Source organism: Mobula hypostoma, chromosome 23 (genome assembly GCF_963921235.1).
Source record: "Mobula hypostoma chromosome 23, sMobHyp1.1, whole genome shotgun sequence".
Taxonomy (NCBI): Eukaryota; Metazoa; Chordata; class Chondrichthyes; order Myliobatiformes; family Myliobatidae; genus Mobula; species Mobula hypostoma.
In genome coordinates, this window is record NC_086119.1 from 4,901,518 (window position 1) to 4,920,891 (window position 19,374).

Genomic DNA, 19,374 nt, shown 5'->3' on the forward strand with positions numbered 1-19,374 from the left:
GCAACATTGCCCCCAGCACATTTTTTTCTGACAGCAAACCTGTACATCCATTTCCATCATCTAAATTACTGATGTACAATATGGATCGACAGTTGTATTGAAATAAGCTTCCTGTGCATGCCAAATCCCATGGAAACAAATAATAATGTATGGATTTAAAAGTGCATGGTACAAGTCTGAGCATACACTTTTCTATTTTGAGTCCAATATGTGTTTTTGTGCAGTAGCTTGCAGGTGTCAATTACCTGGAGTTGGAGAACAATTGGGCATTGTTCCACCAAGAAGCTAACTGGCTTTAGCTGCCAATTTTCTCCAAATTAATGTTCTTCAGACTTTTCATCTGGCCATTGCCCACAAATATTAGGACACCTAATATATGCCACACAATGGAAGCATTCCATTGGCTCATCACAAGAGAACTACCAACATTTTAGGTGTAATCAAGTACATATTGGCTTTATTAACCAGTGCAGGAAAATTAGATCAAAATCATTAAGCCAGGCTAGTGTGTTTTTTTTTTGGTTGCATTAATACTTAAAAGGTGCAGGGTTTTACTTTGGAAGCCTAAGGCACCAGGGCCTTTCTTCATTGGCCTGGAAGGTACATTGGGATTGTTGAAGAGGCATTCTGGCACATTTAGTACAGCTGCTTATGGTGTTCAGGCCTGGGTTCCTATTCATCTTCGCTTATTTAAAACCTCATTGTTCACCTCTAACTCTTGACTTGGAACTGAAGTGGATCTAAATCAGTTCAAGATTAGTCATCTACACAGAGTCTGAATGAGCGACTTCATTATATTCCCTGGATTTCAGAGCAGTTTATTCTCCAGTCAGAGATATGAAATGGAATATCAAATATTCGTTTTATAATTATAGCAAAAATATTTACAGCGAGGGTTACAATAAGGTAGTTCATCATTTTCAACCAAACAGCTTGCATATATTTTCATTAGAAACATTTAAAATGGGTTCTTTTAAGAAACTTAACCCCTGGTCTTGCAGAAGGAGAAAACCTTACCCTCTTCTCTTTCACAAACTGGTTGCATGTAGGTCAGATGGTAAGTGAGACTGGGGCTAATGGCATATCACAATGCATCTATACATACTGAATTTTTGTGTAGAATTCCATGTGTGTGTTGCTAACATCACTCACTACCTTGTCTGTCTCAATATCTTCACTGTGTGATATGTCTGACTGTTCAAGTCCAGTCTAGAATGAGAAATTTCCTCCAAATACGTAATACAAAGGCCAAAGCTTTCCCTTTCCACAATCCATTTTCTCTATTCACTGATTGTCTGTATCCTTGATAGATGGCAACCCTGACATGTTAAACTTCATTCAAGCCTGTGTATGAGGCCATACAAGTTTCACTAAAACATTTACTTTCAACTCCAGTCTATCAGCCTGGCAATCCTTGATTTTCTTTTATATTTGCAACCTTCCATGGCTTTACCATCCCTATAACCCAGCTTATTGCTCCTTGGAGGTACAACACCTCATGTTCCATTTAAGTAGCCTCCAACAACCTCCAACCTAAAGGGGACCACGGCACAGGATCACAAAAAGTTGCTGACTTAGTCAGCTCCATCATGGGATGAATTGGGCTGTATCCACTGCTTGTAGGATTTTCTGTTCAAATGAATTGGTATTTCCCTACTAGGCTGTGATGCAACCAGTCAATATACTCTCCACCACTCACCTATAGAAGTTTTAGATGTCATGCAGAATCTTTACAAACTCTTAAGGAAGTAGAGGCACTGCCTTGGTTTCTTCATAATTATACTTGCATGCTAGCCCCAGGACGGGTCCTCTGAAATAATAAACTTCAGGATGGTGAACCCATAAAAAGCATTTGGCCCAGTACTAAAGATCTTTGCTAAAGGAATTTCTTTAGCCAGAGGTTGTGAATCTATGTAATTCTTTGACGTGGATGGCTGTGGAGGCCAAGTCATTGAGTATGTTTAAAACCGAGGTTGTTAGTCAGGGTGTCGAAGGTTACAGTTCTTGCAGGAGAATGGGGTTGAGAGGAATAATAAATCATCTGTTATGGAATGGCAGAGCAGACTCAATGAACCAAGTGGCCTGATTCTGCTCCTGTGTCTTATGGGTGAATTCCTCAGAGGACACACAAGTAGCATTGGTGGTTTTTACTTGGAGCATATTAACTTGGTGACACTACAAATAGAATTCTGATGAAGGGTTTCAGCCCGAATGTTAACTATTTATTCCTCTCCCTAGATGCTGCCTGACCTGCTGAATTCCTCCAGCATTTTGTGTGTGTTGCTCTGGATTTCCAGTATCTGCAAAATGTGAGAGGTTTATCACACCACAGATATATTTACTTGATACCGCTAGATTGTAGAATAGATGACACTATGAAGGCAAAAGAAGCAACGCACTGTCTCGCAGTTCTTGTATATACGAGGGGTGATTGGTAAGTTCGTGGCCTAAGGTAGAAGGAGTCAATTTTAGAAAACCTAGCACATTTACTTTTCAACGTAGTCCCCTCCTGCATTTACACACTTAGTCCAGCGGTCGTGGAGCATACGGATCTTGGACGTCCAGAAAGTGTCCACAGATGGGTGATAGATAAGTTCGTGGCCTAAGGTAGAAGGAGATGAGTTATTAACTTCAAACATTCTGCATAATCACTCAGAGTTGACCTGCATGTGCATGTAACGGGAGCTGTATAAGTCATCTCCTTCTACGTTAGGCCACGAACTTATCAATCACCCCTGCCATGGACACTTTCTGGAGGTCCAAGATCCGTATGCTCCACGACCGCTGGACTAAGTGTGTAAATGCAGGAGGGGACTATGTTGGAAAATAAATGTGCTAGGTTTTCTAAAATTGACTCCCTTTAGTTTAGGCCATGAACTTATCAATCACTCCCACCCCTGTAGTTTACATAAAGATTTTGGAATGAGAAGAAAGATGGCTCAAGAACCTGAGTCACTGTTCCTTTGTGGCTGTATTAATTATTTTCAAAGTTAATTTATTATCAAAGTACATATGTCACCATATACAGCCCTGAAATTCATTTTCTTGTGGTCATAGTTAATAAATCTATAGGATAATCATAAGAGAATCAATGAAAGATCACACCAACTTGGGCACTCAACCAGGGTGCAGAAGATCACAAACTGTGTAAGTGCAACAAGAAAGAAATAATAATTAATAAGCAACAAATATCAAGAACATGACACAAAGAGTCGTTGAAAGTGAGTCTGTTGTTTGTGAGAACCGTTCAGTGATGGGACAACTGAAGTTATCCCCTCTGGTTCAAGAGCCTGATGGTTGAGTGGTAATAACTGATCTTGAACCTGGTGGTGCAGGTACTGAGGCTGCTGTACTTTTTTTCCTGATGGCAGCTGTGAGAAGAGGGCATGACTTGGGTGATGGGTGGTCCCTAATGAAGATGCTGCTTTCCTGCGACAGCGTTTCATGGAGGTGTGCTCAGTGGAGGGGAGGCTTTACCTATAATGGACTGGGCCATATCCACTATTTGTTGAAATTTCTTTTCAAGGGCATTAGTGTTTCCGTATGAGGCTGTGATGCAGTCAGTCAAGATACTTCTAAACACATCTGTAGAAGTTTGTCAAAGTTTTAGATCCATGCTGAATTTCCGCAGACTCCTAAGGAAGTAAAAGGGCTGCTTTTTTTATAATTGTATTTCTGTGCCTGCCCCATGACATCAAACAGGGAACAATCCCTTCTGGCCCATTGAGCCACACCCCCCAGCAACCTTGCTGCATATATTAAACCTAATCTAATCACAGGACAGTTTACAATAACCAATGAACCTACTAGTCTGTACATCTTTGAACTGTGGGAGGGAACCAGAGCATCCAGAGGAAACCCATGCTCACACAGGAAGGAACATACAAACTATCTTACAGAGGTTGCTGGAATTGAACTCCAAACTTCAATAACCCAAGCTGTAGTGCCTTGGTTTGTGGTGGGCTCATAGTAGCTTAAGGTTCCTTTTGAAATTGGTTCAACTTTATGACAAAATTCTCCTCTCTTCTGTTCTAGGTGGCTGTTGTGGATCGGATCAAAAGCAGTATGTCATTGGTGGATGGGCATGGGCGTGGTGGTGCGTCTCACAGACACAGAGGTGAGACAGGCAAGGACTCTCTCTGTCCCACTCTATTCTCTTTTTCCTCCTCCCCAAGATATGAGAGCTGTGTAAATCAATATTTAATGGCGTGAAATGTTATCTTTTAAATGATCGTTTACCTGCTACCAGCTCCCCATTTATTTTGGTTTAGGAAATGTTTTTTGTACTTTAATTCCTTTTACTTTCTCCCATCACTTGGGTCGATGTTAATTCATTAGATGGTGACATGGCACCAAGGACTAGATTGGTTTTAGATTTTCTCTGCAAAACTTTGCTAATATAATTTTTGCAAATATAATTGGAGAGTTTGTACATTTTTTCCCTGCGCCTGAGTGAGTTTCCTCTGGGTGCTCAGGTTTCCTCCCACATTCCAGGGATGTGCTGCGGGTTAGGTAATTGGTGTAATTGGGAGGTGCAGTCTTGTTGGCTGGAAGGGTCTGTTATCATGCTGTATCTCTAAATAAATATTCTATATAATTTTCTCTCGTGTTGCTAACTGCTTTACTAAAATGTAAAACCAATAGGAAAGTGGTGAAGAGCTCAATAAGGTATTGGAATGGGAGAAGTGCTACATTGACATGACTTACCTACTCGCTTCCTCGAATATTATGGGAAGCATACTTAAATAACTAATGTCTTTTTTAAAATAAAAATCAGATGTATCATTATCAAATAACATTACAACACAGTGCAGGCCATTCAGCCCACAATGCTGTGCCAGCCTTTTAACCTAGTCTAAGATCAATCTAACCCTTCCCTTCTACATAGCTTTGGTCAATGTTAATTCGTTAGATGGTGACACACTACCAAGGATTAGATTGGTTCGTGATTTTTCTATCACTTATGTGCCCATCTAAGAGCGTATTAAGTGCTCGTATCTGCCTCTACCGCCACCCCTGGCGGGGCGTTTCATGTACCCACCACTCTCTGTGTAAAGGACCTACCTCTGATATTCCACCCCCCCCCCATACTTTCCTCCAATCACCCCTGTATTATGTATTGCAATTATGCTCCCTTGTATCAGCCAGTTCTGCCCTGGGAAAAAGAGGCTACCTGCTTGATCATCTTGTACACCCTATCAAGTCACCTTTCGCCCTCCTTTGCTCCAAAGAGAAAAGTCAATCTATCTTGCTCAATCTATCCTCTTAAGACATGTCCTCCAGTTTAAGCAACATCCTGGTAAATCTACTTCGTACCCTTTTTAAAACTTCCACACCTTCCCTATACAACCAGAGCTGAACACAATATTCCAAGTGTGGCTTAACCAGAGTTTTATAGGGCTGCAACATTATCTCGCGGCTGTTGAACTCAGCTTCCTGTCTAATGAAGGCCAACACACCATATGCCTTCTTAACAACCCTATCAATTTGGCGGCAACTTTGAGGGCTCTGTGGATGTGAACCCCACAAGATCCCTCTGTTCATCCACATTGCGAAGAGTCCCATCATTAATCCTATGCTCTGAGGTACAAGATATGCAGTGTAGATAATGGTAACCAAAATATTTAAGCTGGTAGGCTAGTTGGCTCTTTATTTATGTAATTTTTGGTGATGTGACAGTGTTTGGTTTTGGGAAAATACTTCCACAAACACGATTAGATTTATCCTGTGGACAACGAAACATAGAGTGAAATGCGTCATTTGCATTAACTGCGAACACAACTTAAGGATGTGCTGAGAACAGCCTGCAAATGTAGATGTGTCCTATCACGGAATCTTAAACATAACTGGGAGAGAAACATGGATCCAAAGTCTTTCATTTCACAAGTTTGTTTTTAATCAGTTATGTATTGATGGCTGGGTGGAGATACGTTTCTACCAGTGGAGGTGTAAGGCACTGCTTCTCTCTGTTAGCCTGCAGATCAGCCTTGGGCAAGGTGTAACACCTACTTAGCCCCCTTATCAGGGTCAAATGAAGCCATGGAATCAGGTAGTGGATGGTCATATGAGCAGCTAGTATATATCACAAGCTCTGGCTATGCGACCACTGATGCCAAGTAGACAATCTCTGAAAAGTATTGATAATTGCTGGAGTCACCTGTCTTGTAAAGAGACTGTTCAGAAGAAGGTAATCGCAAGCTACTGTAGATAAATTTGCCAAGAGCAATCATGGCTGTGAAAAGACCATGATCACTTACATCATACGACATGGCACATGATGATTGATGGAAATGATTTTAATTTTATTTAAGAGAGAGACTGCAAAGTGGTTTTGTTCTTTGCAAGGACATGCTCTTTACATTTTTGCTGCTTATTATTGATATTCACACACCGAACTGTTTCCCAGTTGATTACATGGGGTATTGTTCTGAATTTTCTACACTTGAATGACACTTTATAGAAATCCATTCTCTAGTTCTACATATTCCTGAACATTTAGGTTCACTGCAAATTATGAGAACAAACAAAATGAATCTTCCTGCTCTAATTCTGTTATTGCCATTGTATGTTTTAGTGGACAGATTTTTGATGTCCCTTGCATCTGAGGTCTAAGCATTGCTGCAGCTTTGTAAAGATGAGTCGGGAAAGATAAATAAATCTCATTGTGTGCAAGCTGTCTTCCATCTTTGCATGTCAAGGTTCCACCCAAAAATAAGACGAGCGCATAATCAATTCTGCCATAAATGTATTCAAAAATTGTGCAAGACTACACAAGATCATAAGACATAGGAGTAGAATTAGGCCATCTGGCCCATCTAGTCTGCCTCGCCATTCAATCATAGCTGATCCTTTTTTTTCTCCCCTCCTCAACCCCAGTTCCCAGCCTTCTCCCCTTAACCTTTGATGGCTATGTCCAATCAAGAACCTATCAATCTCTGCCTTAAATACACCCAACAACCTGCCCTCCACAGCTGCATGTGGCAACAAATTCCACAAATTCACCACCCCTTGGCTAAAGAAATGTCTCCGCATCTCTGTTTTGAAAGGGCGCCCCTCTATCCTGAGGCTGTGCCCTCTTGTCCTAGACTCTCCCACCATAGGAAAATATCCTTTCCACATCTACTCTGTCTAGGCCTTTCAACATTCGAAAGGTTTCAATGAGGTCCCCCCTCATCCTTCTGAATTCCAGCGAGTACAGACCCAGAGCCATCAAATGTTCCTCGTATGATAACCCTTTCGTTCCTGGAATCATCCTTGTGAACCTCCACTGGACCCTCCCTAATACCAGCACATCTTTTCTAAGATGAGGGGCTCAAAACTGTTCACAAAACTCAAGGTGAGGCCTCACCAGTACCTTATAAAGCCTCAGAATCACATCGTCGCTCGTGTATTCTAGACCTCTTGAAATGAATGCTAACATGGCATTTGCCTTCCTCACCACCGATTCAACCTGCAAGTTAACCTTTAGGGTATTCTGCACAAGGACTCCCAAGTCCCTTTGCATGTCAGATTTTTAGATATCCCTCCCATTTAGAAAATGGTCCGCACATTTATTTCTGCTACCAAAGTGCATGACCATGCATTTTCTAACATTGTATACACAAGTGATATAGCACAAAAACAAGCCATCCAGGTCAATGGTTTTGTACCAGAGCTTGTGCTGCTTATGAGCGTCCTGTTGTCTTTCCTCACTTAACTCCAGCAATGTGGATTTCCAATCCCTTCTCTGTCTATTTTTTGTTGAGTTTACATCAGTAATGTTCATCTCAACCATCCACTGTGGGAGCAAGTTCCACATTCGTACTGCTCTTCATAAAGAACTTCCTGCTGGGTTTCCTGTTCATCATTTGTATTGATGCTCTTTTGTTCTACTTTTCCCACAAAGGCAAACCAGTCTCTACCATTCTGCCTTTCCTCCCTAGCTCAAGGCAAGTTCTGTTGTAAAAGAGTTGAGAATTCAATCTGTTAATTTCTGAAATGTGTTTTGTTCATAATATATATTGTACATTTAAAAAAAAGGAACAATGAATATGCTCTGTTACCAAATTCCATGCAGCTTTACAGCTTGTTGGTATACATTAGCACTTTAATTTATGCAGACTGTAGGAGCCGTTAATTTCAGATTGTGGTAAATCCGGTCAGGAACTGAGGAGGTATTCTTTCATTTCAAGTGGTTAAATTGAGGAACTTGTTGGCACAGGCAGATAATTTGCAATCTTCCAAAGTGAGGCAGTGATTAAACAATATACAGATTAGGGTAGAAGCAGAAATTAGTCAGATACCACGCGAGGAGACTGAAAGGAGTTTGTAATATCTATAGCAGTGCTGTGATTTTGTGCCATTCCCTCATGTTAACTTGCCTAAGTGCCTAAGACTCCTTGTCTGCACATAAGAGATTATGGATTCAATTATCCATTCCATTATTGGAGCAGAGTACTCTGAAAATTATAAACATAATGCAAGAAATATAAATATTTCACACCATTTAGACTCTTGTGCCTGTTCCACCATCTGCTATGGCTGATCTGTGGCCATACCTTCATTTCATCTCGATTAATCCCATATCCTTTGATGCCCATAATATCCAACTCTTAAATATGATCAAAAACTGAACATCCGGAGCTCACCTGGATAGAGAATGTTAAATATTTTGCCAGTATTAAGGTAAGTATTTGCCTCAGTGGCGACTGGCCAGCCCTGGGTTTCCAGCCTTACCTCTGGCTCCTGACTGCCCAGACAGACGATGCAATATCATTGCATCTGCCCAAGCATGCTGCGGATTTTATATGTTCTGATAACTTTGTGCTGCATGTAGGGTGAGACTAGAAGTAGAGGGCATGGATTAAGGACGAAAGGTGAAATATTTAAGGGGAAACTGAGGGGGAGAACTCTTCACTCAGATGGTGGTGCAGTTTTGGAATGAGCTGCCAGCAGGAGTGGTGGATGCGGATTTGATTGCAACATTTAAAAGTAGTTTGGGTAGGTTCGTGTATGTTAGAGGTATGAGGGCTAGGATCCAGGTGCGAGTCGACGGGGGTGGACAGAATAACAGTTCGGCATGGACTGGATGGGCCAAAGGGCATGTTTTTAGGCTGTAGTGCTCTATGACTGAATATTTAAAGCAAAGGTTAATAGGTTCTTGATTAAAGAGGCTGTCAAAGGTTACGAGAAGAAGTCAGGAGAATGGGGTTGAGAGGGAAAATAAATCAGCCATGATTGAATGATGGAGCAGACTCAATGGGTCAAATGGCCTAATTCAGTTCGTATGTCTTGTGATGAGGTTGCTTCATTATGAACAAGGAGCATAGTCCAATTGGCTGCATTCCTCTGAGCACCAGACACGCAGTCCCAGAAATCAGTCTGATGAGCCTGGGCAGCAAACGATCTTGATATATACTTAAGGTGTTGAGTTCAGAGCTGGGCATACAATTCCAGGGTACATTTTCACCAGGCTCCTGTCTAATTGCAACAAAACATCTCTGTTTAAATATTTTTTGATAATTTTTAATACAATGAGCCTTTCTAATTGCTTATTAACTTCCAACATTCAATAGGTTTCAATGAGATCCCCTCTCATTCTTTGAAATTTCAGTGATTATAGGCCCAGAGTCATCAATTGCTCCTCGTATGATAAGCCTTACATTCCCAGAATCATTCTCATGAACCTCCTTTGAATCTTCTCCAATGTCAGCACGTGCTTGTTCGATAAGGAGTCCAAAGCAGCTCACAATACTCCAAGTAGGGCCTCACCAATGCCTTACAAAGCCTCATCCTTGCTTTTATATTCCAGTCTCCTTGAAATGAATGCTAACATTGCATTTGCCGCCTTCATCACTGACTCAACCTGCAAACTAACCTTCAGGGAATCCTGCACGAGGACTCCCTAGTCCCTTTGCATTTCGGATTTTTGAATCTTCTCCCCATTTAGAAAATAGTCTGTCCTTTTATTCCTTCTGCCAAAGTGCATGGCCATACAGTCTCCGACTCTATATTCCATCTGCCACTTCTTTGCCCATTCTCCTAATCTAAGTCCTTTGGTAGCCTCTCTGCTTCCTCAAAACTACCTGTCCCTCCAACTATCATCGTACTGTCTGCAATTTGGCCACAAAACCATCAATTCTGTCATCCAAGTTATTGACATACAACGTAAAAAGAAGTGTTCCCAGCACTGACCCCCATGAACACCATTATTCACCAGCAACCAATTAGAAAAGACTCCCTTTCTACCCACTCTGTCTCCTGCCAATCAACCAATGTTAGTATCTTTCCTGTAATGTCATGAGCTCTTACCTTGTTGAGCAGCCTTGTGTGGGACATTATCAAAGGTCTTCTGAAAATCCAAGTACACAACCTGCACTGATTCTGTTTTGTCTATTCTGCTTGTTGTTTCCTCAGAGAATTCCTTCATGTGCTCTGAAACCAGGTCCTTAACAATAGCCTACAACACTGAGGTCAGGCTGACAGGCCTATAATTTCCTTTCTTCTGTCTTCCTCCTTGAAGAGTGACATTTGCAATTTTCCAGTCTTCCAGACTATTCCAGAATCTAGTGGTTCTTGTAAGATCATTACAAATTTCTCCACTATCTCTTCAGCTACCTCTTTCAGTACCCTGGGGTGTAGTCCATCTGGTCCAGGTGACTTGTCTACCTTCAGACCTTCACATTTCCAAATCACCTTCTCCTTAATGGTAGCAACTGCACTCCTGCTCCCTAACACTCTTGACCTTCCAGCATATTGACTTCCTAGTATCTAGGCTCAGTTCAAGTTACCCAAGCTGAAGCAATTTTCAATCAAATCTCAAAATGCAGCATTAAAAAGCAGAAGCTCCATGCTCCACTGAGCTGTTTTCCAGGAAAACTTTTGAGAGAATCCTTAAGACCAGGGACCCTGGCAGGTGCAGCTCTTGCAACTGAAGATAGTAGTGGGTAATGGTCAGCTCGTTGGCCTTGCCCTGGGAATGGGCCAGGGTCTCATTGTTGGAGAATTGGGAGGCTTCAAGGTGGAAGGGGTATGTGAATGGAGAGGATGGTAAACACAGGAAGGTAGATGGGGTTTCTGAGATGAACTTGGGAATGCATGCTTGGGAAGAGGGTGTGTGGAGAAGTGAAAACAGAAATGTGATGTGCGCGCGCGCGCACACACACACACACACACACACACACACACACACACACAAAATTCAAAATAACATCTACTGTCAAAGTACATACATGTCACCATATGCAACCCTGAGATTATTTTTCTCTGAGCTTACTTGGCAAATCTGTAGAACAGTAACTGTAAACAGGATCAATGGACAATAAACAGTGCAAATAATATAAATGGCAATAAATGACAAGCATGAAATAGGATAAAAGAGTCCTTAAATGAGTGAAGTTATTCCCTTTCATTCTGGAGCCTGTTGGTTGAGGGATAGTAACTGATTTTGATCCTGGTGGTGCAAGTCCTGAGGCTATTGTACCTTCTACCTGATGCAGCAGTGAGAAAAGAGCATGGAACACACATCAAAGTTGCTGGTGAACACAGCAGGCCAGGCAGCATATCTAGGAAGTGGTACAGTCGATGTTTCAGGCCGAGACCCTTCGTCAGGATTAACTGAAGGAAGAGTTAGTAAGAGATTTGAAATTGGGAGAGGGAGGCCCCCTCCCATCTGCAGAATTCCTGTTGTTTGCATTTTAGAAAAGAGCATGGCCTGGGTGGTGAGGAACTTTGATGATGGATTCTGCTTTTCTATGGCATTATTTCACGTAGATGTGCTCAGTGTTGGGAGGGTTTTAATTGTGATGTACTGAACCGAATCAACTACCTTTCGTAGGATTTTCTGCTCAAAGGCATTGGTGTTCCCATACCAGGCCGTAATGCAGCCAGTCAGCACCCTGTCCAGCACACATTTGCCAGGGTTTTTGATGACATGCCAAATCTCCACAGACTCCTGAGGAAATAGAGGTGCTGTTGTGCTTTCTTCGAAATTATGTTTATATGATCCGTCCAGGACAGGTCCGCTGAGATAGGGACACCCAGAATTAAAAGTTACCGACCCTCTCCATCCCTGATCCTCAGATGAGTACTGGCTCATGGACCTCTGGTTTCCCTCTCCTGAAGTCTACAATCAGTTCCTTGGTCTTACTGACATTGAGTGAGAGATTGTTGTTATTACTCCACTAAACCAAATTTTCAGTCTCCCTCCTGTATGCTGATTCATCTCGTCCTTTGGTATAAGCCACAACAGTGGTGTCATCACCAAGCTTGAACCCCAAAGCATTGTATATATTTGTCATAAACGAGGGGTAGCCAGGGAAAGAGCCAGTCCCCTTAGGAGCCAAAGAGATGATCTGTGTGTGGAGCCAGGGGATGTCTGGCGTCTTCTATCACTTGCTACAGTGAGACAAGTTATCCTCTGCCCTGAGTCACTAAGAGAACAAGAAAAATTGCTCACTGCAACAATAGATTTTAAAAAATTTTTATTCATTTTCTGTTTTCTCTCTCTCTCGCTCTCTCTGATATCATCATTTTTACTGTCTATTTGGCGACCAACCCATTGCCCCGCCTCTGGTGCTGTTTGTAATGACGTCTTGCACATCAGGGATCACTGATGCCTTTCACCTCAGCACCGTTTACTGAAAGCCATGTGTTTTTCATTTAAGAAGTTAACTTCTTTTTACTGGAAATCTTCTGTTAATTTTTATTTGAAAATGCCCCTTGTAGTCAGTCAAAGAAATGGAAATTTAAAGGAGCCTCCAGCAATTTGTTTGAACTGCAGTACTGGCAGTCGATTCCATTTATCATATCCTGTTTATACTGAATTTAAAATTTAACAGGGCGCTACTGGTTCTGGTTTTTATTTAGTTGGTTTCCTTAATTGAGATGGAAAGACAACACAGTGTTCTTGGTGCAGGGTTCTTTTTACAGCTTCATGTAGAGCACTTTCCTTTCATACCTTCATATCTTCTACATTCTTTTCTCCACACCCCCCTCCCACCCAGTTTGCCTCTTCTCTCCTCAAGTACAACCCTGTATACTCTAGAACAGGCAGAAGATTTTGTGGATGTTGGTAATAATAAACAAGATGCTGAAAATATTCTGCAAATGGGCCAGCTTCTGTGGAAAGAGGAACACTTTTCAAATCAATTGCCTTTCACAAAAACAAAAAGTTAGGCACGGCACAATGGCACAGGTAGTAAAGTTGCTGCTTCCTCTGCCAGAAGAAATTCCCACAAACCTTGGTTTTAAATGACTGTCCCCTTATCTTAAGTTATCTTCCCTTGTTAGAGACTCTCCCACTCAGTAGTAGTGGTGAGGGGGAGAACAAACAGGATTAGTTTTAGATCAGTGTACAAGGGGCTGTCGATGGTTGGACCAGACTAGGTAGGCCTGTTTGCACACTTTTTGGCTCTGCTTCTATCGTACATGCTGGAGTAGGTCGTGTGGACCATCAAGCCAGTCCTGCCGTTCAATAGTGGTCACGGTTGATTTTCCCCAGCCCTCAATTCCTTTTCAATGTCATAGCTCTCAATTCCTTGATCTTTTAGAAAGTCAACCACCTCTTCTCAAATATACCTAATGAGCTAATTTTTATAACCTTGTCGTCATCGTTATGTACCATGTCGTATGACTTGGTCAACTAATCTGATCATTGCCTGCGGTGAAGACCCCCTTCACACTGTTGTTCCTGTTCTTTTCTCTATCCATGACTATGATTGTTCTTGGCAAATAATTTTAAACTAGTTTGCCATTGCTGCCTTTTGGGCAGTATCTTTACGAGACTGGTGACTACATCCAGTATCAATACTCTTCAGAGTTTGCCTGCCTGGCATCAGTGGTCGCATAACCAGGACTCCACCACCTGCTTCCATAGCTTCACCAGGGGGTTGGCTAAGTAAGAGCACGCTTTGCCCAAGGGTGGCCTGCAGTTTAGCGGAGAGAAGGAATGTCTTACACCTTCTTAGGTAGAGATGTATCTCCACCCTAACACCCATTTAACCTCCTAAAGTAGAAAATTCTAGAGGTTCATGAGCAACTGTGAGAAGAAATTCTTATTATTTACCTTATTTTAAATGACTGCCTTCATAATTGTGTCTCTTTGTCGGAGACTCTGCCACTAGTAAGCATGTTTCATCATTTATCTTGTCATGTTCCTGTAGGGTTTTAAAGGTTTCATTAAAATCCTCTCTCATTTCTTTTAACTCAAAAAAATCATCCATCTTTATTAGTTATTTATGATGGGTCAGACCTTTAATCCCAGGAATTAGCTGAGTGAATCTTTTCTAGATTCTGTCATCTACATCACTAACATATAATGTGAAAAGTAGCAGACCCTATGTTGACTCTCTGTCTCTTGTTTGTTTCTTCAGCAACTGAATCTCTTCTTCTAGTGGAATTCATTGCCACAGGTGGATGTGAAGGCCCAGTAACTGAGTATATTTAAAGCAGAAATTGATATGTTTCTCATTAGTCAGGGTGTCAATGGCTACGGGGAGAAGACAGGAGAATGGGGTTGAGAGGGATAATAAATCCACCATGACGGAATTGTGGAGCAGACTTGATGGGTCGAATAGCCTAATTTTACTCCTATGCTTTATGGGCTTGTCTTTCAGGTCATTAATATAGGTAGTAAATAAATGAGGTTCAAGTACCAGTTATTGGGGCACTCCCTTCCAGTCTGAGGAAGATCTGTTATTGTGCCCGCCTTCAATTAGTTTTTCATTGATCCAGAGCACTCTGGAAACAGTCCATGGGCACAGGTAATTGAAATTATTTCAGTTTAAGAGCCAACACTGAAATGTATAGAACTTCCTCAGCTCAGCAATTTGAAATTAGAGCTTCCATCTAAACCAAGAAGAACAGTATTTCATGCAGCTGCCCCATTTGAGAGCTATACAACACAAAAATGGGTCCTTCAGCTCAGCTGATCCATGCTGGTCCTGTTTTCTTATTTGGCCCCATATCCCTTAACAGCCTTTCCTATCCATGTACCTGTCCGGCTGTCTTTTCAGTGCTGTTAATTTACCTGCCTCAACTACTTCCTCTTAATTACAGAAATCATCTGAACAGATTTCAATAGCAGAGGCGATAAAGGTATACATGATGCAGATTGAGCATCTCAGGAATTCTTCTGAGATGCTAAGAGCAATTGTGTCTGGCCACCTGCTGGAAAACCAATTTGGAAGCGTCTCTGGAATGATGATGATGGCATTGTGCTGTTCATGTTCTAAAACTGCTCCAAATTCTGCAATTCCATTCCTCTGCTCAGGGGACGTGAAATCTGTAATTCATTTCCTTTTGTGAGTTGTCCAGAGTTTGATTCTTTGTTTTATTAATTCCACATTCACCAAGTGCACTTGTAATTTTTAGATTTCTGCTTATGGTGCGGTGCAGTACATTAGAAATCATCTTCAAATGTTCGTCATGTGGTCAAAAGCTGAGAACTACCCACAGGCATGGATGCGATGCTCACCATGCAATGAGATGTTGACTCTGATTTCACTGGATGTAAATCCATTGAGAACTGTGCCAATTAGAGTTCTAAAAAGCTCTTTATTTCTTATAAGCTTTGTCTTTTGTTTTCTCTCGAGGCCAGAGCAATTTTGGTCTCTCTTGGCAGCAATAGAATTGTCGCTTACGTTTTCGGTTATGAATTTGTGTTAGGATGGTGTTATTTGTTTCAAAGAGAAGTGAATTCTTTGGTTGCTTGGACAAGGTTCATCTGTTAATCTATTGAATTCAAGTGGATTAACGGACAAGGTCAGATGATCTCATTATTCACCTTATTTGGACAAATTTCCCTGATGTTATCAATTGTGACTGGCTTCACAGGGCCTTCTTTGAGCTTAAGATCATTTGAGCTTCTGTTCACAAAGTTTCATATAGTTTTTGTTTGATGATGGGCAACACCAAGAAAACCCATTGGGTTTGCTCGATGGCCTCTCTTCAGAGCCAACTCTTAAAGACAAGCAATGAAGTATCATAACTGGCTGCATTATAGCCTGGTATGGAAACACCAATGCCCTTGAATGGAAATTCCTACAGATAGTGGATATGGCCCAGTCCATTACAGGTAAAGCCTCCCCTACATGAAACGCTGTTGCAGGAAAGCAGCATCCATCATCATGGACAACCCACTACTCAGTACATGCTCCCTTCTCACTGCTGCCATCAGGAAAAAGGTACAGGAACCTCAGGACAAGCATCACCAGGTTCAAGAACAGTTATTGCCCCTCAGCCATCAGGATCTTGAACCAGTGGGGATAACTTCACTTGCCCTATCATTGAAATGGTCCTGCAACCTATGGACTCACTTTCAAGAACTCTACATATAATATTCTCGATTTTTATAGCTTTTTTATTATTATGTATTTCTTTTTATATTTGCACAATCTGTTGTCTCTTGCACACTGGTTGAATGTCCATGTTGGTCTTTCATTGATTCTATTATGGTTATTATTTTATTATGGATTTATTGAGTATGCCCACAAGAAAATGAATCTCAGGGTGTATATGGTGACATGTATGTACTTCGATAATACATTACCACTTGTTCTTGATTTTTTTCCCCCATTATTTGCTGAAGAACTTACTTAATTCCCAGAGTATGTTTCCCAAAAGGGGAATGCTTCCTGGTTTTATTGCAATGTAACCCTTGAAAGTGAGTGTTCATCTCCGCTCTGTCCTCTTAATGGGCACAGTCCTCAGTGGATTTACATCAGGGAAAAATCTGCTTTCGCAATAGGTTGAGAATGAGCAGGAACAGCTTGATTTTTTTTTCATCTCACTAATCAAACTTAATCCCAAGTCTCTAATGAGTGGGATCCAGCTTTCTTCAATTGGCTTTTATCGTTATGCTGTATAAGTTACATAAATTTTACATGTTCTTCTTTAAAAGCAAAATTTCTTCAATAGTTTGCAAAACTGATGTATTTTCATTGTAAAATAAATCTGATCGGTTTAATGTTGTGTTGTACTGCACGCAAATGTTTCTTATAAGAAATAACACTTAAGTTTAGTTCTCTTCCTGGTTACTTATCTTATTTCCTAAATCTGCAGAGTAGATAGTGCAAACACTAAATGGATTCTCTCCTTGCTGTGCCCCAAGCAAAGCTGTTCGCTTGTCTCCCAAGTGCATTGACCGAGTTATCAGAAACTACAAAATAATTTAAGTGTGGTCATTTATAAAGCACTAGTTTGGCCTGTGACCATGATTAGGCTTGGACAGCCAGTGTAATTTTCTCACTGTCAGTATCAAGACAGGTTATATGGTCCAAGTTGTAGAGTAGAAAGAGGGCCTTTTGGCCCATTATATCCATGCTGACCAAGATCTCTGTCCAAGCTGGTACATTTGCCTGCACTTGACCCATAACCTTCAACCTTTTCTGTCCATTAACTTGTCTAAATGCATTTCAAGTACTAATTGTACCTCCTTCGACAAATAGTATAGTGGTTAGCGCAGTGCTTTACAGAGCCAATGATCACCAATTGGGGTTCAATTCCTGCTCGTCTGTAAGAGGTTTCTACGCTTTTTCTGTGACTGCATTGATTTTTGCCAGGTGCTCCTGTTTCCTCCCACATTCCAAAGACGGTTAGGGTTAGTGGGTTGTGGGCATGCTGTGTTGGTTCTTGGTGATACTTACAGAAACCTCGGACAGGGTTGGTCATTGACACATTTCACTGTAGGTTTCAATGTACATATAAAGCAAATCTTTAATCTTTCCTCTGGCCACATGTTCCATATACCCAGCACCCTTTGTGAGGAAAAGTTACCTGTTGGGTCCCTTTTTAAATCTTACCCCTTCTCAACTTAAATCTATGTATTCTACTTTCTATTTGGAAAGTACACAGACCGATTATAAGAGGAGCAACTCCTTATATTCCATCTGGGTACTCTCCAACCTGATGGTATGAATAGCGATTTCTCCTTCCAGTGTACAAGCCCCCTTCCTCTAATCCCCACTGTGACCTGTCACTTCTTTTCACCTACCTATTTCTTCCCCCCGGGTCCCCTTCTCCTGTGGTCCACTCTCCTCTCCTATCAGGTCTTTTCTTTTCCAGCCCTTGACCTTTCCCACCCTATAGGCTTCACCTATCACCTTCCAGCTAGCCTCTTCCCCATCTTCTTCTCCTCCCGCCCCCCCCCACATTCTCAGTCCTGAAGAAGGGTCTCAACTCAATGTCATCTGTTTACTATTTTCTATAGATGCTGTCTGACCTGCTGAGTTCCTCCACATTTTGAGTGTGTTGCTTATTCTAGTTTTAGACTGCCCTAACCTGGAGAAAAGACTGATCATCCTCATTATCTATGCCTCTCATAATTTTATACTCAGCAAGTCACAGCACACTCAGGTTGGAGGCGCAGGAAGAGCAACACCTCATATTCCACCTGTGTGCCGATGGTGTGAACATCAATTTCTACAACTTCCTAATAACTTCTTCCCCTCCCCAATCTCCTTTTCCATTCTCCATTCTGGTTCCTCTCTCACCCCTTCTCTTCTCCTCACCTGCCCATCAGCTTCCTCTGGTTCCCTTCCTCCTTCCTTTCTTCTACGGTCCACTCTCCTCACCAATCAGATTTTGCCTTGCTCCAGCCCTTTACCTCTTCCACTTATCCCCTTCCAGCTTACTTCATCCCCTCTGTTCCCCCCACCCACCTGGTGGATCGTACTCCTTCCCCCCCCCGCTGAATCTCTTGTCTATTTTTCTTATAAATCTTGTCTTTAATCCTTTCCCTGCACTTGCCTACTGCCAGTTATGTTGGAATCTCTCCTCTGTGGGCTGTGTTGGCTGTATCAATCATCTAGTCCAGGTCCTGGCAGCCGGGATGTCACTTCCCAACAGTGACTGTCGAGAGGCTTGTATATGAGCCGACAACTGGCAAGCGTCCCCTAGTGCTGGCCACGGCCATTATAGTAAAATGTGTAAATGCTGGTGCCAGAGAATGCCTTTGTTCCGAGTAGGGGAGAGTTCATGCAGCATTCTTTCAAGGGCATTTCTTCTGAGTTTAGAATAACTGGTGAGGCTGTTCCAGCAGGGCAGGGTTTGATGTTAGATCCGTAAAAGGATGCTTTTCATGAGAGTCATGAAAATGTCCTGACTTGAAACTTATCTATTTCATTGTAGTCCTCAAATTCTGAGCGACTAGTAGAGGCTTTGCCCTGATCAAAGATCAACTTGAGTCACCACATACATTTAGGAACCAGGAATTTGCTGTGATGTGTTGGTCAGGGCACAACATGCAAAAAAAATCAACAATTATATAGAATGAAGAATCATATAAAAATAAGATTCGAGATTAAAGTATGGATATGGAATAAAATGTGCATAAATGCATAAATACCTGGGTGTATTAACAAAGTTATTTTGAGTGCATTATCTTTGCTGCATACC

The 19,374-nt window shown here is 41.7% G+C and overlaps 1 protein-coding gene across 2 annotated transcripts in view; it reads left to right on the forward strand.

The window, feature by feature from the left end:
• The window catches only part of LOC134337024 (flotillin-2-like), a 129,071-nt gene that overhangs the window by 44,983 nt on the left and 64,714 nt on the right, over positions 1–19,374 (forward strand). For both annotated transcript variants that reach the window (XM_063031784.1, XM_063031783.1), the window contains exon 2: positions 4,036–4,117. In XM_063031784.1, the coding sequence (XP_062887854.1) occupies positions 4,036–4,117 (82 nt within the window). The remainder of the gene's footprint in view (positions 1–4,035; positions 4,118–19,374) is intronic.